Source organism: Hypanus sabinus, chromosome 4 (genome assembly GCF_030144855.1).
Source record: "Hypanus sabinus isolate sHypSab1 chromosome 4, sHypSab1.hap1, whole genome shotgun sequence".
In the NCBI taxonomy this organism is placed as follows: domain Eukaryota; kingdom Metazoa; phylum Chordata; class Chondrichthyes; order Myliobatiformes; family Dasyatidae; genus Hypanus; species Hypanus sabinus.
Window position 1 is genome coordinate 69,514,949 of NC_082709.1, and position 24,378 is coordinate 69,539,326.

General features: G+C 36.4%; 1 protein-coding gene across 5 annotated transcripts in view; it reads left to right on the forward strand.

Moving 5' to 3' along the window:
- Window positions 1–24,378, forward strand: part of ikzf2 (IKAROS family zinc finger 2) — a 166,841-nt gene that overhangs the window by 137,905 nt on the left and 4,558 nt on the right. For all 5 annotated transcript variants that reach the window (XM_059967359.1, XM_059967362.1, XM_059967358.1 and 2 more), the window contains exons 6-7: window positions 18,286–18,420; window positions 23,517–23,648. In XM_059967359.1, the coding sequence (XP_059823342.1) occupies window positions 18,286–18,420; window positions 23,517–23,648 (267 nt within the window). The remainder of the gene's footprint in view (window positions 1–18,285; window positions 18,421–23,516; window positions 23,649–24,378) is intronic.

Genomic DNA, 24,378 nt, shown 5'->3' on the forward strand with positions numbered 1-24,378 from the left:
GTTTGTGAAATACTTTTTATGGATTCATTGTCCATTCAGTAATCTTAGAGCAGAGGAGAAGAAGCTGTTCCTAAAATGTTGAGCAATGTCCTCAAGCTCTTGTACCTCCTTCTTGATGGTAACAATGAGCAGAAGCCATGTCCTGAGAGATGAGGGTCGTTAACGACAGATGCCGCCTTTATCAGGCTTCACTTTTTGAAGATATGCTCAGTACTGTGGAGGTTAGTGCCCATGATGGAACTGGAGCTGGCTGACTTTGAAACTTCCTGCAGCTTTTTCTGATCTTGTGCAGTGGCTGCTCCGTACCAGATGGTGATGCAACCAGTTAGAATGCTCTCCGTAGTATATCTGTAGAAATGTGCAAGAGTCTTTGGTGACATACCAAGTCTCCTCAAACTCCTAATAAAATATAGCCACTGTCATGCCTTCTTTGTAATTGCATCGATATGTTGGGCCCAGGATAGACCTTCAGAGATATCAATACTCAGAACCTAAAACCACTCATTCTCTCCAGTGCAGATCCCTTGATAAGGAGTGGTCTCTTTCCTTCGACTTCCTCTTTCTGAAGTCCACAATCAATTCCTTGGTCTTACTGATGTTGAATGGAAGATTGTTGTTGTGACACCACTCAATCATCTGACCTACCTCGCTCTTGTATGCTTCTTTGTCACCTTTTGAAATTCTGCCAATGATAGTTTGTCATTGGCAAATTTACAGATAGCAATCCAGCTACGCCTATACACACAGTTATGAACTAGAGAGAGGAGAGGAGAGCAGTGGGCTAACCACGCATCATTGAGGTGAGCCAGTGTTGATTGTCAGCAAGGATGAGACGTTAATTCTGATCCACACTTACTGTGGTTTCCTGATGAGAGAATCAGGATCCAGTTGCAGAGGTGGGTACAGAGGTCCAGGTTTTGAAGCTTTTTGATTAGTACTGAGCAGCCTGACGTACAGGTAGTTATTGCTATTGTCCAAGGGACCCAAGGCCAAGCAGAGAGCCAGTGAGATTGTACCCACTCTAGACCTAATGTGGCAATAGGCAAATTGTAGCCAGTCCAAGTCTTTGCTTAGGCAGGAGTTCATTATGGCCATGACCAACCTGTCAAAGCACTTCATCACAGCAGATGTGAGTGCAACCAGGAGGTAATCATTGATGATAGTTTCAGAGACAGCTCACGGGGTCACCAAATACTGCAGGGATTTGCGCAGGTGTAGTTTTAATCTCCCTTTCAAAGCATATATAAAAAAGCATTTAGATCATCTGGGAGTGAAGCATCACAGCCATTTATGTTATGATGCTAGGTTTCACCTTGTCAGAAGTACTGGTCTACAAACACTGCCAGTGTTGACATGCATCTGATTCCATCTCTAACTTCAATTGGATTAGTTTTTTAACTCTTAAAATAGCCTTCCGTAGATCATACTTAGACTTCTTGTATGCTTCTGGATTACCAGTCCTGAATGCCTCCTGGTTCACCCATGGCTTTTGATTTGGGTATGTCCATTATGTTCTCGAAGACATACACTCATCCACACAAGTCTTGATGAAGTTGGTTACAGCTGTGGCGTATTCATACAGATTTAAAGATGAATTCCTGAATATTGTCTAGTACACCAACTCAAAGCAGTTGTTTAAGTACTCCACTGCCTCCCTTGACCGTATCTTCTTGGACCTTACCATTAGTGCTACGGTCTTTAGTCTCTGCCTGTATGCAGGGAGTAGAAGTACAGTTAGGTCTAAAGTGGGGGCATGGGATGGCACAGTAATTGTTCTTGATGGTGGTATAGTGTGTTGGCTCCTTTGGTTCCACAGGTGATATGTTGGTGGTTAGTTGTTCAGAGACTTGTTCAAGTTGTCCTGGTTGAAATCCTCACAATGATAGGGAAGGCATTAGGGTCTGCTGTTTTGTGATGGCTGATCACTTTACTCAGCTCCTCAAGTGCTTTTTGTGAAGGCTAATCATGGTGCTCAGTTTCTCCGGTGCCTCCATTTGACCAGGGATGGAATGTACACCACTACCAGGATGATGACAGAAAACCCCCTTGGCAAATAAACTGGACCACACTTGCCCTCTAGATGTTCAAGGTTGAGTGAGCAGGACTGAGACAGAACCAACATATCAATACACCATGATGAGTTGATTTTGAAGGATACTCCATTTCCTCTACCTTTAAAATACTCAGCTGTCCTGTCTTTGCTGTGAATGGTGAAACCCTCGGGCTTCAGCACTGTGTCCAAAATGGCAGGGGTGGGCCATTTTTCCATGAAGCAAAGTACATAGCAGACCCTATTGTCCCTCTCATACTGCAATCTTGCTCTAAGGTCTTCAGTTTTATTTTCCAGAGACAGTACATTCACAACAGGATAGTAGAGAGTGAGGGTGTAAAGGCTCTGAGTTTCAATCATACCTGTAGATCAGCATGCGTTCCCTGGTTCCTTTTTTCTTAAAGGGAAAGTACACCCTGAGTCAACTGTCCAAGAGTCTGCCAATTTTGAGGATCAATAGAATTTTTAAGATTGAAGTTTGTTTAATGTCATTTCTTTTTTTAAAACTTTTTTTTATTGCATTTTTAAGTAGTTACAAAATGAAGTATGGAAAAACAATGTATATAACCCTTCCCCCCTCCCCTTATCCCCTCCCCCCTAACTGCCATTTCTTGTACGCAAGTGTAAGCAGAACAAAATAATTGTTACTCTGGATCTGATGCAGCACAAGAAAATGCAAAAGATAAAGAACACAGTAATAATAAGAAAAAACACGATAAATGTAGTACATAAGATAGCTTATATATCAGATTGAGTGACAGTAGGCTGTATGGGAAGTAATAAAGCAGTGGTGCAGTTAGTGGGTGAAGGTGTTTAATCAGTCTTACTGCTTGGTGAAGTAACTGCTTTTGAGTTTGATGGCCCTGGTGTGGATGCTACATAGCCTCTTCCCTGATGGGTGAGACAAATAGTGCGCATGCAGGGTGTGTAGGATTTTTCATAATTTTTCTGGTCCTTTTCCGGCATCTTTCTATATATATATATATCCTGATGGCAGGTAGTCTGGTGCCAGTGATGCATTGGATAGTTTTGACTACTCATTGTAGAATCTTCCTGTCCCTAACAGTGCAGTTTCCATTCAAAGCAGTGTTGCAGCTTGTTTGGTTGCTTTCTGCTGCGCATCTGTAGAAAGACATAAGTATGGATGTGCCTCATCAGAAGGTAGAGGTGTTGGTGAGCGTTCTTGACTGTTCAAGATGTGTTCTGGGACAATGAGAGGCCGTGTGTGATATGCACTCCAAGGAGTTTGAAACTCCTATGCAGTCATAAAACTCTATTGCTTACTTGAAGTACCCTGATTGTGACTGTGGATTTCAGCTGTAGTAATCGTAAAAGGGGAATATTTGATAATTCCCATTGGAACTGAATGCAGAGTCCCCACTTACCAGCACCATCTTGTGAATTTTTGTAGTCTTAATATGGTCTGTTGGCAGGTTCATAGTAAAGCAGCCCCGCTGATCTGGTTGGTATGGTTTTTCAGCACAAGCCCTGTAGCATTGTAAGGAAGAGCATAATGGAAATTGAGCTCCTCAAATACAAGAAATACCTTTATTACAGAAATATTAACCCTAGGAAGCTCATTCATAAAGCAAGAAACCCATGGGACCAGATGAAATGTTGGTTTTGGACTCAACCCAACATTATTTGGCTGTATTTAGCAGGAAGTAAAATCAAGCAGTGTGTAAATCTAGTGTCATACTTGATTTTCTCAAATTTTTGATGTTTAGCAAAAGTTTAAATTGCTCCCTAAAAGCCTAATACCCAATTTTTGATGTATAGCATTTTGTCAATGATTATCATATAATTTTTACTCTGATGTATTTATTTTATCTTGTCATTTTTTAAACTAACGTTTTAATATTATTCCCTTTTCTAGCCCTTTTCTGTTCATCTCTTAAAATGTTTAATTGGCACTTATTGTTTCTTCTCCTTGGCGCACCGTTCATTTTGAAAGTGGAACAAACTTTTTTCTAAACACAGTTTTTATTGACTGATAATCTGTTTCCAGCATTAAACCCCAATCAACCAAAAGTTTATCTTTTTCTATCTCAGGTAGTTAGTTTGGCATTACTTGGAAATGGAAGTTTTGGCTTCCTGTACTCTTGTAGGTTTGATGCAAAAGCACTGAATTTTTAGAGATTTTATTTCAAACTATAGTTAACTAATTTTGTATCATCTGTATGTGATTGTACTGCTTAGTATATATTAAAAAAGGCTGTTTCTTTGAAAAATATTAACTGTGTACTTTCATTTACGTTGATAATTTTGAACTTAACATTGTTTCTCCATGCCTATAGTCACTGTATTCTGTTTATTTTAACCATGAATTATTATAAGAAATTTGGAAGGCTTCCAATATTTGTTCTTCAAGATACCTTTTTCTTTAGTAGTTATTATATTTACTTTATGAATTGGTCCTAAATATAAACTGGCTAAATAAAAAAGAATAAATATCTATAGCTATCTTGAAATCAGATATTGGATAATATATTTGAGCTATTATTTCACTTAACTGAGAAACCAAGTTTATATTGGTTAATTATTTTTTACCAAAGCATAGCAATGGTGCATTATGTGAAACTCTTCTTTTTTTGCTGCCGTATTTTTTTTTAATGTTCTGATAACTGGCACAGCCTGCTCTTGTTATTTATGGGACTTCAACAGTGATTCATGGTCTGCAGCACTCTGAAGTCAGATACATCATGACTAGGGAACATGTATGAAATTCATTAGATTTTAGGGACTTTTCAGAAGTTTGTGTTTTCTACACACATCTTTTAGAGTATATACAGTGGATTCTGGTTAATTGGGTCGCAATGGGATCTGTACATTTTGGCTCAATTAAGCAGCTTTTTCCAATTAGCCAAAGTTTCATGGAAATAGTTAAAAAGATATAAAAAAGACAAACTACTGTTTAATTAAGTCACAAATTATGCACAAGTGAAATACAGAACAAATTAAAATACTACAAATAGTACTACAGTACTATAAAATTATGTATTAACTCCTAGTAGCTATCAACAATAGTGTGCTGTGTTCTTTTCATTGACTGCAAATGAAGAAATTCAGCACAGACATCTACTGCAGATAATGGACCATCTTCATATACTGCTATTCACTGTTGCATCCTCCAAATCTTCATTTTCATTGTAACATTCAAAATGATTGTTGATTCCTTCAAATACTTCATAGACTTAACTTGTTGAAGTAGTGAAATTATTTCATTTTCACTTGCAGCCATGTCTGACATTTCCAGGCCTGAATGCTTGAAACCACAGTGAGCAAAAAAGTTCTGAATTATTTTACTGCTTATTTCTTGCCAACTATCAATGACAAAATTCTCTGCTTTTGAACATAAATGCACGCAATTGATGCTAATTAAAAACTGTTCACTCTAAGCACGGCGCAATGTCTAATGGCCACCTGTGCACACAACTGACACTAGTTAGGAACTGTTCGCCACTAATCTCTTGTCCCAATTAAGCTGCACAGTGTCCAAAAAAAAATGAAGGGAATCCCAGCTAATTTCTCAATTAGTTTTTGTTCTTTAGGAGCTGTCCCAATTAAGTGGCTGCCCAATTAGCTGATGGCCCAGATAATCAAAATGCACTGTTTTAGGAGTGGCAAGCTAATAATTTATTTCTAATTTCGCTGATTTTGTAATTTTGGTTGAGGTGGGAGGAGGTGCAGTGTGTGGATAATTTAGAGCAGGTCAGTACTAAAAATGAGAAGTTCAAAGTCATGGGATACATTAGGATCTAAGAAGGGCAATGGGGATAAGCTAGGTAGATACAGGCTAGGGAGCCCTACATCGACAATAGGGAAGTTATTGGGAAGAAACACTAAGGGATAGGATATATGCACACTTAGAGCACTAACGGCTGACGGGGAATAGTGGCATGTCTTTGTGTCAGGGAAATCTGCCTCACTAATTTGATTGAGAGTTTTGAAAAGGTAACCAAGGAGAATGCTGTAGGCATGTTGTCTACATGGACTTGATGCTGGAACCTTGTTGCTTGTGATGTGAATGTAGGAGGAGTAATAAGTAATGTTGCATAAGACATGAAAATTAGTTGTATTATCAATAGGGAGGAAGGTTGCCCAAGGCTTCACTTACATATGGATTAGATAGAATATTTGGCAGAATGTAGGCAGATGGAATTTAATCTGAATAGCTTGTGAGATGATCTATTTTGGGAGGTGAACTAGGAGTAGACCATTTAAAATGGTAAGGCTCTCAAGGATGTTGATGAACAGAGGAACTTTAGTGCATAGTTTACTGAAAGTTGCCACACAATAGTTTCAAAAATGAATAAAGCATATAGTATACCTCCCTCTGTGTGTTGGGGCTTAGACTATAAAACTATTTATAGCTTTAGAAAACACTGACTTGGAGGACTAAATGCAGTTACTGTTGCCACACTAGAGGAAGGATGTGATTGCACTGAAGAGAGTGCAGATGAGATTCAACAGGATGTTGGTTGTTTTGGAAAATTTTAGTAATGGAGTAGGATAAAGTGAGAGAAAAAACCTTTCAAGGGTACCTGGAAGGAATTTATTTCTACACGAAGAGTGTTTAATATCTGGAGCATGTTGCCAGATGAAATGGCAGAGTCAGATACAATTGCTGTGTTTAGGAGACATTTATGTAGTTACTCAAACAGCCAAAGTATGGAAGGAAATGGACCTAAAGTAGGCAAGTCTAGATGGGCAAAAAAGATTCCCATGGAAGCTAGGACTCATTTCTATGTTATACAACTCTATGACTCCATGTCTTCAAGAGAATGCTAATTAAAATCTCGCTCATCATTTAGTAGCCCTTTTTGAAAATCATTATATAATCTCAATGGTGTGAAGTTCACATGTTCACTAATTTTAGCAATAAAACATAAACTTGATAAGATTGACTATATTAACATCTGTGATGTTGCTTGGATTAGTTCCTCTTATGAATTGGAATAATATATGTAACTATTTTAAAATGAAAATAATATTGGTTTACTAATCCCAAGCCTTGTCAAGCCTATCATAGAAAATGCATTTCAAAGCAGGATTGAAATCTGACCTTGATTATTTCAAGGAATCACCTCAAACACAGGTAGAGGCCATGGGCTGGCTCACAAACCACTTTTTAATGCAAATAAAGGATAATTCATTTTATACAGTAGCAAATGAAGGATGTTGATGGATACGCATTTTGACTTTATAACGCCAGCCTATCTGGTAATTTATTTTCTAAAAGGCTTTACTGGCCACCAGCAATTTTTTTAACTGTTACAAATTTAAAATAGATGCATGCCAGTGGTGATTCATTTTGATAATCAGCACAATGAGTGGGTAACCAGGAGAAATGTTATAACTTGACAGACTGATCTCCATAGAAAGATAAAGTGACCATCTTCAAAATAAGATTTCCAGGTAAGGAAGAGGAGCAGAGTGAACGACTCATACAGCTGTTAGATCAGTCCTCACTGTGACTGATTCAGTGAATTATGATTCTGATTCTGACAGTGCTGCTGTGATAAAAATCAATCTATTCAAGATTTAAACTCCATGACGTTAAGACATTAGGAAGACTTGAAGGTTGGTAGATTGATTCCCTGAAAGTTTAAAATGGTCTTTAGGAACTTGGGTCATGCAAAAAGCTATCTGTTAAGCCTATGGGCTTAACAGGAAAGCATCCTGTAAGAAAGAAACAACATTCCTGCCACATACTACAAAACAATTACAGTAGGTGCATGGTGAAAAACTTGAATAGGTTTCCAACATGTAAAAAAATAGTTAATGGGATAATTTGGACTTACCTGGTCTGCAAAATCACAGTTGCTTTCTACCTTTCTGTATAAATCAGCATTATCAACCAAATTTGTGGTTGTTATTCAGCTAACTGGAGTGACATGTGTCTTTATTACACTGACACCCTGTGCACTTAACCTTGTTCTCCTCAGAAATACCACACGTTTATAATATGCAATAAAATAAAAACAGTTTTAATTCATGAATGTGAATGGTTTGTGAAATATTGCAAAATTAAGATTTCCTTACAGAACATAATGAAGATTCATTCACTAAATTCAGTACCATCAAATTCACTATTTATATTTCATATAAGTATCGATTGGTTAAGCAAGGTAGGAATCTGTCCTCAGAAACTTTGTGCATATATTATAGTCCCTCCACGTTAAATTTCATTTCTTAAGTTTGGTTGTGTAACATTCCATGGAACTGAATTACAGCAGAAGATGATGCTTGATTAGATAAATTACAGAAGATGAATTTGGTATGACTCCAACCTGAAATGAGAGGATGTTTTGAATTAACTTCAAGTATTGTAAAAAGTATGTTTATAGGTTCTTGAGTGTGAAAGGAAGAAACAATGTTCCCCATGACTATTTTCACAGATTAAGAACAGTACCATGAGTGCCTCTGAACTTCTGACAATTACCAGTCACTCTGCAGAGATTTCTGTGCATTGTTGCAGTATATACTATGAAACCTCAATGATGAGTAAAGTATGCTGAGCACAGAGAACTCAAGGAATCAGACACAGACAGCTACACATTATTACCCTGATGTGCTTCCTATAAATTGGCACCTGTTAGCTTACCAGCAATTAAAAAAACAAAGTTGTAGATTGAATGACGTTGCCTCAGTTTTTGCCCTTAAGACAGAGTGTCATAAATGTTGACATAAATGATGCCAAGAAACCAGGCAGGCCGTAATGAATTATGCCTGGAAGCATTAGTTCCAGTTTCACAATGGGTAAGATTTCATCAGAATATGGTTACTATCACATTGATACAAATTTTAAGATGATTTAATTCATTTATAAATGTGTGCAGGTCATTCCCATTACTAGGCTAGAGTGTCTTTAATATAGTAAAATTATGTTCATATGTGGCTAACATGTTACCATTGGATTGGCTAACAACCAGAAGACAGAGTTAAGACAAATCATTTTGAAATACTATCTCATGTTTATCTTATAGAAAAAAAAATGAATTTGTGAAGTGTAGCTGGAGAGTGCCAACTTGATTAATTGATTTGAAATGGGACAGCTCTGTTATCAAATATTTATTTCCTCATAGACCAATGAGCAATAAATCATTTCTCTAAGTAAACATTCTTTTAGTGAAGTGATTCCTTAATACAGCTAGACCAATCAGAAATAACTAACTAAAAATGGCATTTCACCAAGGATCCCTATGAATAAAAGCAAATTAAGAAATATCTTTAAAATGTTAAGGTTTCCTTAAACTGGATGTGAATTTAAGCCTCATATAGTGCAAACTGAGGCCCCACCTTTTATGACCTGATAGCTTACACTGTTAAAGGTCATTTCTATTATATCTAAATATTTCAAATTACCATATTTCTAAAATTTATTAAATTCATACATTTAACTATTTTTATTTTTATAAAATGTGGATGCCTTTGGTGTCTCAAAATTCTAATGTCATCTAACCTTAATTCAACCAAATTGAAGACTTCAGTATATTTTTGAACTTGGATCTTAAGTGATTGTAGGAGTATTCATGGAACTATTTTCGGTGACAATATGAATTAGAGAATTCCATTCAGATGCCTCAGGTGATATTACAACTTAAGCTATTTCTGGTCCTTCAATCGTTACTCTAACTATTGAATGTAAATAATTGTCTTTATTACTGAGTTTCCTGCACCCCTAGAACCTTGATGCTCAGTAATTGATTTCAACACAGGAGGCTGTTACTGACTGGTAGGTGGAGATATAGATATAGATACAGATCTATGCACCAAACATGCCACCCTCGAGCCCACCTTTCATTGTTGTGGGTAAAGTGGTAAATAACTATACAACTGTGTAAGCCTCTATTTTCACAGCAGACTAACTATTAGAAATCATATGTATATCCCATGCAGCTCAGTGGGGGATTTAAGTCTTCTGCCAATTCCTTGTTAGTTACGTGTATCCACAATGTGAGCTAGTTTATTTTCCTAAATTAATTGATTATATGTGTTAATAAATAGTTTAGGACAGCAAGAAATGTTTTTTTTTGGATTCAAATGGAGAACAGTTGTTGTTTTCTTAATGTACACTCTCAAGGGTCCAGCCATTTTCTGTGTAAATTTAGCTTATCAAAATTTTCTCAGTTAAGTTCCATCCACCTTGCCTTGGCCCACTTTTTGATTAACTTATAGTAACTATGACAATAGAGTTTATGAAAAACTGTATATTTCAAAAACTGACGAACATCCAATGTGCAAAAGAGGACAAATTGTGCCAATAATAAACAAAAACATAAATGCTTAATATTGAGATCATGAGTTGTAGAGTCCTTGAAAGTGAGTCAATACGTTATGGAGTCAGCTCAGTGTTGAGTTGACTGAAATTATCCACCGTTTCAGGAGTCTGATGGTTGTAGGGTAGTAACTGTTCCTGAATCTGGTGGTGTGAGGCCTAAGGCTCCTGCCCAATGGTGCTAGTGAGAATCAGAATCAGGTTTAATATCACCAGCATATGTCATGAAATTTGTTAACTTTGCGGCAGGGGTACAATGTAATACATGATATATATATTTTAAAAAACTGAATTCCAGTAAGTATATATACAATGTATATTCAATAGTTTGATTAAAATAAATAGTTCAAAAACTTAAATTTGAAAAAAGGAGTGAGATAGTGTTCATGGGTTCAATGTTCATTTGGAAATCAGATGGCAGAGGAGAAGAATCACTTCCTGAATCACTGAATGTGTGAGAGGAGAGAATGGCTTGAATGATGGAGGTGTTTGAAGATGTATGCTGCTTTCTTGTAGCAGTGCTCCTTGTAAATGTGCTCAATGGTGGGTAGGGCTTTGCCTGAGATAGACTGGGCTGTATACACCACTTTCTGTAGACTTTCCATTCCTGAGCATTGGTGTTCCCTTAGCAGGCTGTGATGCAGCCAGTTAGGATACTCCATTGAAGTTTATCAAAGTTTTACAGGACATCCCAAGTCTATACAAACTTATAAGAAATTAGAGGCACTGTCATACTTTCTTTGCGATGGCACTTGCATGCTGGTCCAGTGATAGATCTTCTGAGATAGTAACACCAAGGAATTTAAAGTTACTGACCCTCTCCACCTCTGATCCCCTAATGAGGACTGGCTCATGAACCTTCAGCTTCTGGTAGTCAATAAACAGCTCGTTTGTTTTACTGACATTGAGTGAGTTGTTATGGCACCATTCAACCAGATTTTCAGTCCTCCTCCTATATGCCAAGCCATCACCAACTTTGATTCGGCTAACAATAGTAGTGCAATCAACAAACAAATGTAGCCTTGGAGTTGTCCTTAGCCAGGCAATGATAGGTATAAAGTGAGTAGAGTGGGGGGCTAAGCACATAGCCTTATGATCCACCAAAGCTGATGGTGATTCTCATTGATTTCAGATTTATTAGCGCTTCTTGATGCTATGGTTGTTCAAATATTGTCCTGATGTTACTTTCACCTCACCTCAGAATTTTCTCACTAATTTTCCCAGTTCTGATGAAAGACCTTTGACATGAGCTATTAACCTTATTTCTTGTTTCCATAGATGCTACCTGACCTTCATTTGCTGTGGTGATTTTGTTTTGGCAGATATTGTATTAATATTTTAGTTGAGTCATTTTTATATTAATATCTTTTAGGTTACATTTCAATTCTAGCTGTAAAACTCAAATAAGGGCTTTTCAGTTTGATTGTATCTTCCCTTACAGGTACTAATACTCCTTGTTTGGTCATTACTTTTGAGTTTGGAGCCTTGACAATAAGCCTTTGAATGTCATACATTTACAGGGATCATTGCAGCCAGTTTCAGTTGTCAGTTTACTCTTTTTGTAGGAGAAACAGGATAGCTTGTTTTCTTCTGCCTAATCCAAATGTGAGTCTGAGTGTGAGAGCTGCAAAACTCTGCAAGTTCTCTATACCAGAAGATTACCCATACTGGCATGTGGTTATGCAACTTTCTGATACATAGTCCTTTCCCATCATTAGTAAGATATAGTATAATAGTTTCCTTATGATTCCACCTGTGCAGAGGTGTGCAATTGAATTCTTAATAACATTTTTTAAACTAATTCCCACCTCACATTGCAATGATGCGAAACAAATACTCTGATTTGTATACACATAGCAAAGCAGTATTGGTTGTAAATATATATTGAATAAAAATAAACTGCAGTCCTATGATTCTCAATGAATATGCCACATCCTCATATGATTTGAGTATTATAAATATGGGAATAGTGATGTTAGACTTCTTCCTTTTGAAATGTTGTATAATTATTTGCTATCATTATACCCCTATCCCTGTTTTTTTTCTCTGTAAATGAAAATCAAGTTGCAATAGGATTCCAAGCATAACAGTCTATGTGTTTCATTTGAAATGAAGATAATTGTTGGTGTGCCATTTCTCTGGAAAGAAAGGAGGAAAATGAAACAAGCTGAGTGTTAAAGCTATGACCTTTCATGTTCTTGTTAAGGGATATACTGGATAGTGATCATACAGTATATATGTTCCTTGGTTCTCCCTTACTTCCGCAGTTAGCTGCTATCTGCCACATCCTTACACATATCTCTGTAATGCCAAGACCAGTTGATGCTTGGACATAGTCCTCTTCATCGCTATTCTTTCATCTAAAAGCATAGCTAATTTAGCATTATGACATCTCTAAGGTTAGTTTATTTTTCACTGTTTGTTAAAATAATTAAATACCAGAAAAAATATCTAATTAAATCTTTTAGATGATACTATGAACGTTAAATCTCAAAAAAAGACGTTACAGTTTACATGCATCATTTTTATAACAAAATATATACCATTCGGTTAATTCTGAACACTTGTTTTCTTCTTTTCCTTGCCATGCAATAAACATTGAATTCTAGGTCACCATTTGCAGCTGCTGTGTGATGACATCTGCATAATTTGAGTTTCAGTTGTTGCAAATGCATTATCTGAAGAAAGCAGTATTGCATATCTTAGTCTACTTTATCAAAAAGTACAGAAAACTGTTGTCTCTGTTTTAAAGTATGTGAATGTTACCAAATCAGCTTATTTCTATCGTATTGAAATGGAAATCTCTACCAAAATAGTCCACTGACTCTGGATGATTTGTTTAAAGAGAGAAATCTTATCTTCAAGGGAAGTAAGTAAATAAATAGATATGCTGTAACTTCATATCTAAAATTAGTATTTTCTTTATGCATTTATTTACATACTTGCTGGATTTTGGCTGGGCAACACCTTTGAGGTTGCATGATATTAAGCAGGCCATGATTCCAATCCATATAGCCCCAGTTAACAGTGCATGATTTTAAGAAAGCAGAATGTACAGACAGAAGCACAGGTGTTGATTTACAAAGAGCTAAGAGTATGTTTGTTTTCAGTTCCAGCCATGAAAGTGTTATCAGTTAATCTTTAATGCATGCAAGAGCCAATAAACCAGAATAATGTAGAATACTGGATCAGTTCAATACTTGGCTTATATATTATCAACCAAGAAACTGGATGTCCCATAAATATTCCTAGTGTGTATATAAATTATATTTGCACATTTATTAATGTTAAATAGGCATCTTCAGAACAGACAGACTATCTACATGTGTTTGGAACAGTAATTCTAATTGTAATAAGCTGTGGTAATGAAACCGTTGGATAGCTTTGCACCTGCCAAACAAGGACTCTGTATTTCTTAATGTCAGAGTTTGTTTTTTCAAAAAAAAACAGTCCCATTTTTAAAAAAAGTCCACTAACATTATGCTTGATTCAACTTATTTGCATCTGGTGATTTCTGAAATCTTTTGGGAAGCATTCAGGCATTATACAGTACAGCAGATGGCACTTCCATGCTACTTTGAGTCTTTTGCAGTAAAGTGTAATACTTAAACACACCAAGTCTTACAGTACTTCTTCTAGATACTATTGGATGTATACCATGAATCCTTATGGAAAACATAAAGGAATTAAATAAACATGCTTATCAGTTTCAAAGAATTAAGCTGTAGGCACAAATAACTTCAACAAATATCAAAGTAAAACTGCAGTTGCTGGAAATCTAAAGTATAAACAAGATATTAGAAATTCTTAGCAGATCAGGTCACATCTGTGGGAAGTGAAACAGTTTATATTTTTAGTTAACATTTCATGAATAGTGACCACACTCATTGTGTTTTAAGGTTGTTATGAATAAGACTGAAATTGGAACTTGCAGGGAGGTACTAAATTGGAAGAAGGTTAATTACAACAGTCTAAGACAGGAGCTAAGGGGCTTTCATTGGAAGCAGCAGTTCTCAGACACACTGTGTCTGACCTGTGAGAGTTGCTTAAACACTGGCATGTTCCAGTAAGAAGTAAGGCCAATGATGGTTAGGTAAGGGAACCTTGGATGACCTAAGGGGTGTTAAATTTGCAGTACTCTGGAGGGAAAAGGAAGCTTACATAAGATCCCGCTGAAGCGGGTAATTAGGAATACCAATAGGGGGCATGAAATGTCCTTAGCAAGAAGAGTCTCAAAACACTTTTTACTTACTGTATATTAAGAAAAAGAGTAACTAAGAAGAGGGTATGTCCACTGGAGGATGAAGGAAGGAATTTGTGTTTGGAGTCAGTGCAAGTAGCTGAGGTACTAAATGAGTGCTTTGCGTCAGTGTTTATTGAGGGGTAGGAATTTAAGAATGGTGCAAACAGAATAGGTTATGCGAATGTGCTGGGATAGTTTAAGATACAGCAGGAGATAGTGCTGGGTCTTCTGAAAAGCATTAAGGTGGATAGGTCCCCAAGGCCTGATGACATATATCCCAGAAAATTAAAAGAAGCAAGTGAGGAATTGCTGGGGCTTTGACATGGATCTTATGTACTTGTTTGCAAAAGGTGAAGTTCTGGAGGACTGGGAGCAGCAAATGTTCCTTTGTTAAAGAAGGGAAATATGAATATCTCAGGTAGTTATATACTAGTGCACCTTCCATCAGTGATAGGGAAGCTCTTGGAAATGGTACTGAGGGATAGGATTTAGGCACATTGAGAAAGGAATGGCCTGCTTAAGGACAGTCAGCATGTCTCTGTGTGGGACAAGCTATACCTTATAAACTTGATAAAGTTTTTTGAGGTGAAATGATGATTAATGAGGGTAAAACATGGTAGCATTACAGTGTAAAACAAAAAAAAATCATGTTACAATGAAAAATAAAGTAATAGTGCAAAACAGAAATAGTGAGGTAGCGTTCATGAGGTCACCAACCATTCAGAAATCTGATGGCAGAGAGGGAAGATTTGTTCCTAGATTGAGTGTAAGTCTTCAGGTTCCTGTACCTTCTCTCTAAGAAGAGGACATGTCCTCTATCCAACTTCCAGCATATAAGTTTGAACTTTCCTTACAATTTGAAAGAAAGTCAATACATAGTGTATGTAACACACACAACATGCCGATGGAATGCAGCAGACCAGGCAGCGTCTCGGCCCGAAACGTCCACAGTGCTTCTTCCTATAGATGCTGTCTGGCCTGCTGTGTTCACCGGCATTTTGTGTGTGCTGCTTGAATTTCCAGCATCTGCGGATTTCCTCAAGTTTACATAGTATATGTATGTATTTGTACGTACATGTAGACAGCATAGTATCATAACTTAAAATGTTTCCTTACGTATTAAATCCATTTTATTTGTTACAAATTCTCTTCCTGTTAATTTTCAATTGAATCAGGTTTGAATGTTTGCTTCTTGACAGAGATCCAATAACCTTAAGGTAAATACATTATGAAGTTTTTTCATAATGTTCATGTTTCCTAGCCTTTTTTCCAAATTGGCATCCAGCATTGAGGAACCTCACATCCAGAACATGCCCTCTTCTCATTACTGTCATCAAGAGGCGGTACAAAAACACAAGAGAAACTGCAGATGCTGGAAATCCAGAGCAACACATGCAAAATGCTGGAAGAACTCAGCAGGTCAGGCAGCATCAATGGAAATGAATAAACAGTTGATGTTTTGGGCCAAGACCCTTCATCACAACTGGAGAGAAAGTGGGAAAGAGTCCAGATTAAGAAGGTGGGACGAGGAGAAGGAGTGCAAGTTTGAAGGTGCTAAGTGAAGACAGGTCGGTGGAGGAGGGGTTGAAGTAAAGACCTGGAGAAAAAGGAATCTGATAGAAGAGGAGAGTGGACCATTGGAGAAAGGAAAGCAGGAAGGGCACCAAGGAAAGTAATAGGCAGCTGAGGGGAAGAGAAGAAGCAAGGAAGAGAGGGTGCAGAGTGGGAAATTGAAGCAGAAGGGAGGGGGATAACTGCCAGAAGTTAGTGAAATCCATGTGCATGTTATCAAGTTGGAGGCTACCCAGAAGGAATATGAGGTGTTGCTCCTTCAACCTGAGAGGAGGACAGGAGCCTGAAGATTCCCACTCAGCATTTTAGGAACAGCTTCTTCCTCTGTGCTATTGGATTTCTGAATAGTCCATGAACACTACTTCATTACTTTGCTCTAATTTTTCACCATTTACTTATTTGTATATATTTCTTATTGTAACTTATTGCAACTTATGTTTTTATGTATTGTACTGTTGCCGCTAAGCAAAAACAAATCACGATATCAGTGATAATCCTGATTCTGATTTTGAAAAAAAGCCAAAGTTGAGTTTATTTTCATATGTACAAGTGCATGTATGCAGAGTGAAATTAAAGCCTTACTTACAGCAGTATCACAGGCATGTATTAGCAGCATTCACAAGAAATATTTTCAAGAAAACAGAACAAAAAATACATTCTAGTGCAAAGTGTTCATAATATTATTAAACTGTAGTGATTAGCGTTCAAATTGTCATACCAGACCATAATGCAACTAGTCAGTAACATTGTAGAAGGCTGTTAGAATTTTCAATGATAAGCCAAACTTCCTAAGAAAGTAAAGAAAATTTTAGCAGTTTTTGACTTAATATTTAATTTTATACAATCTGTTCTGTTTTGTGAGCAAAACATATTTTTAGAATTTGACATTATTTGCAGCGCAGTTCAAAAAAGCAAATAGTTTTTTAATTTTTACACTACTTGACCAGGAGTCTCCTGAGCGCTGTAGCATTTGTAAAGCACTGCGTGGGTATTCAGAGCTTGTTAGCTCAGTCTGTTACCATTTGCAAATGTTAACTCTTCATTTCGGATAGGATATAATAATGAATGTGGGTTCAGTACTTTCAATGTGTTAGACTGATTTTATGCAAATACATATAAGAAGTCTTAAGTTAAATGTGTTTTTTTTCTATTTTTAGATTGAACAGGGAGTAAAAATGTTTAGAGGTTTGTTTTATTCTGCATAGTGATACTGATAGATTTTTGTTAACTAAAAGTACCAAGATACTAAAGATAGAACAATATTGAAAGTTTAATTACAAACAAGAGAAACTCTGCAGATGCTGGAATTCCAAGCAACATGCTGGAGGTACTCAGCAGGCCAAGCAGCATCTGTGGAAAAGAGTACGGTCGACATTTTGGGCCAAGAGCCTCCTACTGAAAGCTCTCAGCCTGAAATGTCAACTGTATTCTCTTCCAAAGATGCTGTGCAGCCGGCAAAGTTTCTCCAGTGTATTGTGTGTGTTGCTTGAAAGTTTAAACACAAACATCAGTGGAAAAAAAGTATACAAATTTTACAGATTTATCTCTACTACTTAACCCTGTGTTGAAAAGATAACCTTCTGAGCTAATGCAGGATGTACAATAATTCTTCATGTCTTTCCCTACTTTTTTATATATATATAAAGCACCAATAATTACAGATGAAAAATAATTAATACATTATTTATAATAGTAAAAAACTGATACTTCAAGCAATTTAATATCTATCAAGGGAGAACTTAAAATTGAATCTAGAAAATGTAGAAGAACCATTATGTATATATACGGTAGGAGCATTCATAAAATTGGATATAGTCTAACACAGGTAAATGCTGTAATCACCAAAGCCCTTTGTTGAGAAAATGGATGGAATACTGGAAACTACCTAGAATATTAGTTTTAAAATGTTTCCAAGCAATGAATAACGGTTTTAATATAGTCAGTTAACATAAGGACGTTTAATGATGGACATATACATTTTAATTTTAAATCCTTCTTAAAATGACAGTACAAATTGTTAATAAATAAATGTTGCCTACTAATCCCTTCTAATGGCACACCATTTTTCTTCAAATTCCTTTGAAGTTTATAGAAATTGATTGATACAATGATTTAATTTGAATATAATTCCTTCCACAGTAGGCAAACCGCACAAGTGCAACTATTGTGGTAGAAGCTACAAACAGCGCAGTTCACTAGAGGAGCATAAAGAACGCTGCCACAATTACCTGCAGAACACCGGCGTGGAGGCTGCACAGCCCATGAATCATCAGGGTGGGTGGCATGACGTGAAGGAATTCCAGTTTGTAGTAACTTTCAATGATTTTACCTTGAAGCTCTATGTTTTTTCTCTATCTTGATAGTGTGTACAGTTTAGATATTACTGACTGTGCTTTCTGTAATACTTGGAGTAGCCAACCAACGCAATTAGTTTTATTATCAAAACTATGACAATTAGAAGAAAATAGTAAAACAGAGGCACCCTGACGTGGGCATAGAGTTACTTCACATACTATATTTTCCTACGACATGTAGTTTTATGATTGAATATTAATACGAGGAAGTGACTATTATCATTTCAGATTTTCCTAGTAGTACTTACTGACGAACCATTTCCATTCTAACAATAATGTTTATTTAGACATTTTTTCCAGAAGAAATACCAATTTCAGTAACTGATTACTGAACACCTTCTTCTGAAGTAGAGATACATTTACAAAAGAGCTAAATGTGTTTTTATTCAAATTATTATACTAATGGCTTCAATCCTACTGTCAAAAATATGTATTTGCAGAATTTAGGTAAATGTTTCTTTTTCCGTTGTGTCAAATGTACAAGTGGAAACCTTGAAGTATCATATCAATTAAAGTTATTATCCCACCATATAATGTAATGAAACATTTTAAGTTAGCAGCTTACAAATTTCTTATGAGTTGCAGGTTCACTAAATTATAATCAAGAATGTATTTTTTGCAATCAGTTTTGGTAATCATCTTCCGGCCACAAATTCTTGGATAGGATTAGAAGTGGGCAAATAATTATTATTATTTTCCAAATAATATTTGATTAAACTTATTTTGAAAAAATAATTTTAAAAAATAATTCTGGTCTCTCATTCAAAATACTTAAAATTATTGTAGAAGCGATTAGGAATGCAAACTTTTTAACATAATAAATTATGTGCATTAAAAAGAAAGGAATAAAAGTCAATTGAGCTCCATAGGATGGAGGGTGGTGGAAGGACAATTTTGTGGAGCATAACTGGTTTCATACTATAACATTTATATAATTTGTATAAAACAATTAGATTAGTGCTGAGAAAAAGTTATGGTTTTCTTCATTTTTAGAATTCTGTAAAAGATAGCTTTAGATGTATTTTCCATAATGAAACACGCCAATGCTGAGTTACACTTCTAACAATTTTGAATCCTAATATGATCGCCTCTATTTGTTTTGGTAATCTCAATTAACAATGGTCATATTACATTCAGTACCAATGTCTCTCCCCCTCTCTCATACCCAAGATAAATGATAATTGGTACATCAACTTAACTTTACACAGTAAATGAAAAGTTTTTGTGTGTTTGGCTCCTCCCACCATTTAATAAGTATACTTTTACTTATTTTATTTCTTGTGCCTCTAATGGGGGGGAGGAATAAAAATTACATTGTAATACCTCCTAAGAAAAAGAAAGAGTGCAATCTGTGGGCCATGACAGCAATGTAGATGACACATTCAGATTTTTTCCATTTCTTCTTATTAGACAACATTAAATATTTTTCCCACTGATTTGGCCCTCTTTCTAATGTATAACTAAAATAGTTATGCAGATTATTGTTGGGAATATTTTTTCATTATTCTAGGCATCAATAAAATTAAATGCACTAATTAAAGAAAGTTGAGGGATTATTGGCAGGTTAATGCTTGGTTCGATTGCCCAGGCTTGCCAGCCATTACAAAACTTTTCAACTAGATTTGGGGATACACATTTACAGAACAGGTCCACTGATCCTGATTCATCTTTAGTTTGACTTAAATCACCTAACTCAGAAGTTTAGATTTGGACCAGTGAGATAAACTCAGATTGATTTGCCCACCCCGCTGATCAGACTTGGAAGTAATTTGTAGAAAAATAAAATAAAACACAATATGAGATGAGAACGCAGTTCAGTGGAGCATAAAATATGTAAAATTCTTCTCTTACAGATCTTTCGAATCAGTGAAGCATCTTCAACATCCAGTTTTATGTTTTTTGCTAATTTTTTTTAAAGTAACAAGTTGAACACTTCTGCGACTAATACTACACTCTTTAGTTTTCTCGTAACCTAGACATAAAACAAGAAAGATCCAAATCCGTAAATATAGTAAACGTATCTCATAAGTTCCTTGATATTAAAACAAGTTCATTTACTACACACCACTGTCCAAATATTATTGCTCAAATAAAATTTTGCATCATTATATGTTAGTACTAAGACTAACAGTATTGTTTACTAGTTTAGATTTGGAAAGTTTTTATTTCAAGGATAAAAATGAACACTACAGCACAGATGCAGGTACTTTTCACCCATCTAGTCCATTCCGAACTATTATTCTGCCTAGTCCCATCAACTTACACCTGGACCGTAGCCCTCCATATCCTTCTCATCCACATACTTATCCAAATTTCTCTTAAATGTTGAAATCAAGCCCCCATCCATCGTTTATGCTGGCAGCTCTCATTACCATCTGAATAAAGAAGGTTCCCTCCTTCATGTTCTCTTTAAAGATTTCACCTTTCACCCTTAACCCAACCTGTAGAAAACCCTGCTTACATTTAGCCTTTCTATACCCCTCATAATTTTATATACCTCTATCAAATCTCCCCTCATTATCCTACACTCTTTGGAATAAAGTTTTAACCTATTTAAACTTCAATAACAACCTCTCACTCAATGTAAGTAAGACCATTGGCTTCAAGAGGAGGGAACCCAAGGTTCATGAGCCAGTCGTCACTGGGGGATAAAATGTGTGGAAGGTCAGCAACTTTGAATTCTTCAGTGTTATCATTTCAAAGCACCTGTCCTGGGCCCAGCATGTAAGGGCAATTATGAAGAAAGCATGGTAGTGCCTCTGCTTCCTTAGAGAGCTGCAAAAATTAGGCATGACAAATTTCTATAGATGTGTGGTGGGGTGTATATTGACTGGTTGCATCATAGCCTGGTATGGAAACATCAATGCCCTTGAGCAGAAAATCCCACCAAAAGTAGTGGATATGGCACAATCCATCACAGGTAAAGCCCTCCCATTTGCAACATCTTCATGGTGAGCTGTTGCGGGAAAGCACCATCCATCATCGGGTGACCCACCTCCCAGGTCACATTCTCTTCTTGCTGCTGCCATCAGGAGGAAAATACAGGAGGATTAGGACTCATTCTGTTGGGTTCAGGAGCAGTTATTACCCCTCAAACATCAAGCTCTTGAACAATGGGGATAACATCACTAAACTTCACTCAACCTATCACTGAAGTGTCCCACAACCTATGGACTCATTTTAAAGGACTCTTCATCTTGTGTTCTCGACCCTTTGTTTTTTTACTCTTTTGTATTTGCATTGTTTGTCATCTTTTGCACATCAGTTGTTTGACATTTTGGATGTAATCTTTCATTAATTCTCTTATGGTTCTTAGATTTACTGAGTATGCCCACAAGAAATCGAATCTTGGTTGTATATGGTGACATGTATACAAGCATTGTACAAGCCTCAGAGCATTAGCTGATTAGTAGGAGACAGCAAGTGGGAATGGAAGGATCTTTTTGTCATTGACTGCCAGTGACTAGTGGTGTTCTGCAGGGGTTGGTGCTGAGACTGCTTCATTTTATGCTGTATATCAATGATTTAGATGATGGAATAGATGGCCTTGTTGCTAAGTGTGCAGGTGATACAAGGATTGGTGGAGGGGCAGGTAGTGTTAGGGAAACAGGTTGACTAAGAGTGGCAAATGAAATACAATATCAGAAAATGCATGGTCATGCACTTTGGTAGTAGAACTAAAAGTGCAGACTATTTTCTAAGCAGCGAGAAAATCTAAAAATCTGAGCTGCAGAGGAACTTGGAGTCCTTGTGCAGAACACATAAAGGTTAACTTGCAGGTTGAGTCAGTGGTGAGGAAAGCAAATGCAACATTAGCTTTCATTTCAAGAGGTCTAAAATATGAGAGCAGGGATGTGATGCTGATGTTTTATAAGGCACCTTTGAGGCATCGCCTTGAGTATTGTGAACAGTTTTGGGTTCCTCGTCTAAGAAAAGATATGCTGGCATTGGAGAGGGTTCAGAAGAGGTTCACAGGATAATTCCAGGAATGAAAGGATTATCATGCAAAGAACATTTGAAAGCTCTAAGTCAGTACTTCCTGGAATTTAAAAGGATGGCGGGAGCAGGTTTCATTGAAACCTTTCAAATATTGAAAGGCCTAGGCAGAGTAGATGTGGAAAGGATGTTTCACATGATGGGCGCAACCTCAGGATAGGGGAGTGTCCATTTGAAAAAGAGATGGCGGAGAAATTTCTGTAGCCAGTGATTGGTGAATTTGTGAAATTTATTACCACAGGCAGCTGTGGAGGCCAAGTCATTGGGTGTATTTAAGGCAAAGCTTAATAGGTTCTTGATTGGACATAACATCAAAAGTTACAGGGAGAAGGCTGGGGAGTGGGGCTGAGGAGGGGAGAAATGGATCAGCCATAATTGAATGGCGGAGAAGACTTGATGGGCCAAATGGCCTAATTCTGCTCCTGTATCTTATGGTCTATATACGTACATTGATAACAAATTTACTTTGAATTTTGAACTTTCCCTGTATCTCAGATCCTCAGGGTCTTCTCTGCACTCTTTCAGTTTTATTTCCTGTGATATTTATCTTTAAGTATTTTCCTAAATAATAGAATAAACCAAGAATTGATTTTAAAAAATTGGTAAGTCTGCAACAGTTGATTTATATCATTGTTTAACACAATGTTAAATCCACAAAAATTTTAGATGTGGGCAGCAATCTATTTCACTGTTTTTCCCAATCCTAGTATATGTATTTCTAATTACATGATATAAGTTCATAAGTTGTTATTTGGTATTACCCAAAATATTCAGATCCCAATTTAGATGCAGACTTTTTTATAACCTTCAATATTCCAGCAGAAATTTTTATTTATACTCTTAATAATTGTTCTGTGAGTATTGAGGAACACATGCACTCAATGACTGCTGTTGTAAGGGTTCTAATATTCAAATTCCTCTGTTTTAAAGAATTTAAACACAAAATGTTAGAATGCCATATTTGAAAATATAATGTCTCATCAAGTCCTCTTGTTGAATATTCTATGCTTCTTTATTCAGTAGATGATTACAAAGAGCAGGATCCAGCAGCAGACCACATTCCTCTGATGCAGTTTGAAAGACCAGCAGTCATCGAGAGGCTGGCAAGCAATGTAGGAAAACGCAAAAGCTCCACACCTCAAAAGTTTGTTGGTGAGATTTGCTATCTTTCTTTGTTATTAGGAAATTGCATTTTTGTTAATACTGCCTTTTCAAAGACAGGCATATTCCAAAAGAAAGGCATGTGAAAGGGAATTTGAAGAAGGAGTAAAGAATACATCTGTTTCCTGTGAATTGCTATTGTTTTGGCAGTTCTGTCTGTTGAATGCATGAATTTAAACAAATATTCATACTTGATTGCTGTTGTCAGCATTATACACTATTACAAAGAAATAGCTGATTCACCACCATTTTACAGTTAGGTAATGTGGATTTAGGGCACAGCTATCATACTTGATAAGGAACTGTGCTCAATTTGGCTCTTTCCCTAAAGGCCACTTCTCGTGTACTAACTGTGAGGAGCTGGATGAACTGAACATTATTTGAAGTTAATGAGGAGCTTGAGTAGATTCTACTGAGTAGGTTCTCTAGGCCTACAAAGAGACTTGATTATTAAAGTCAGAAATTTGAATTACAATTAACCAACATATTCTTACCTTTTCAACTGATGTACCCATGCACATGTGCAAGTAGCATATCACAAGCATATATGTTTTGCAGCTATTAAGTGGCCATTTTATATAATCCAGTTATTATTGTAGTTCCAAAGTAGCAATATTTAAAAAAAAAACAGGAAGTAAGCCATATACTAATCTGGAAACATTAATGTCCAGTATATTATTTTAAAAATCACAGATGAGCTTTATTCTTTTTTTATTGTCCC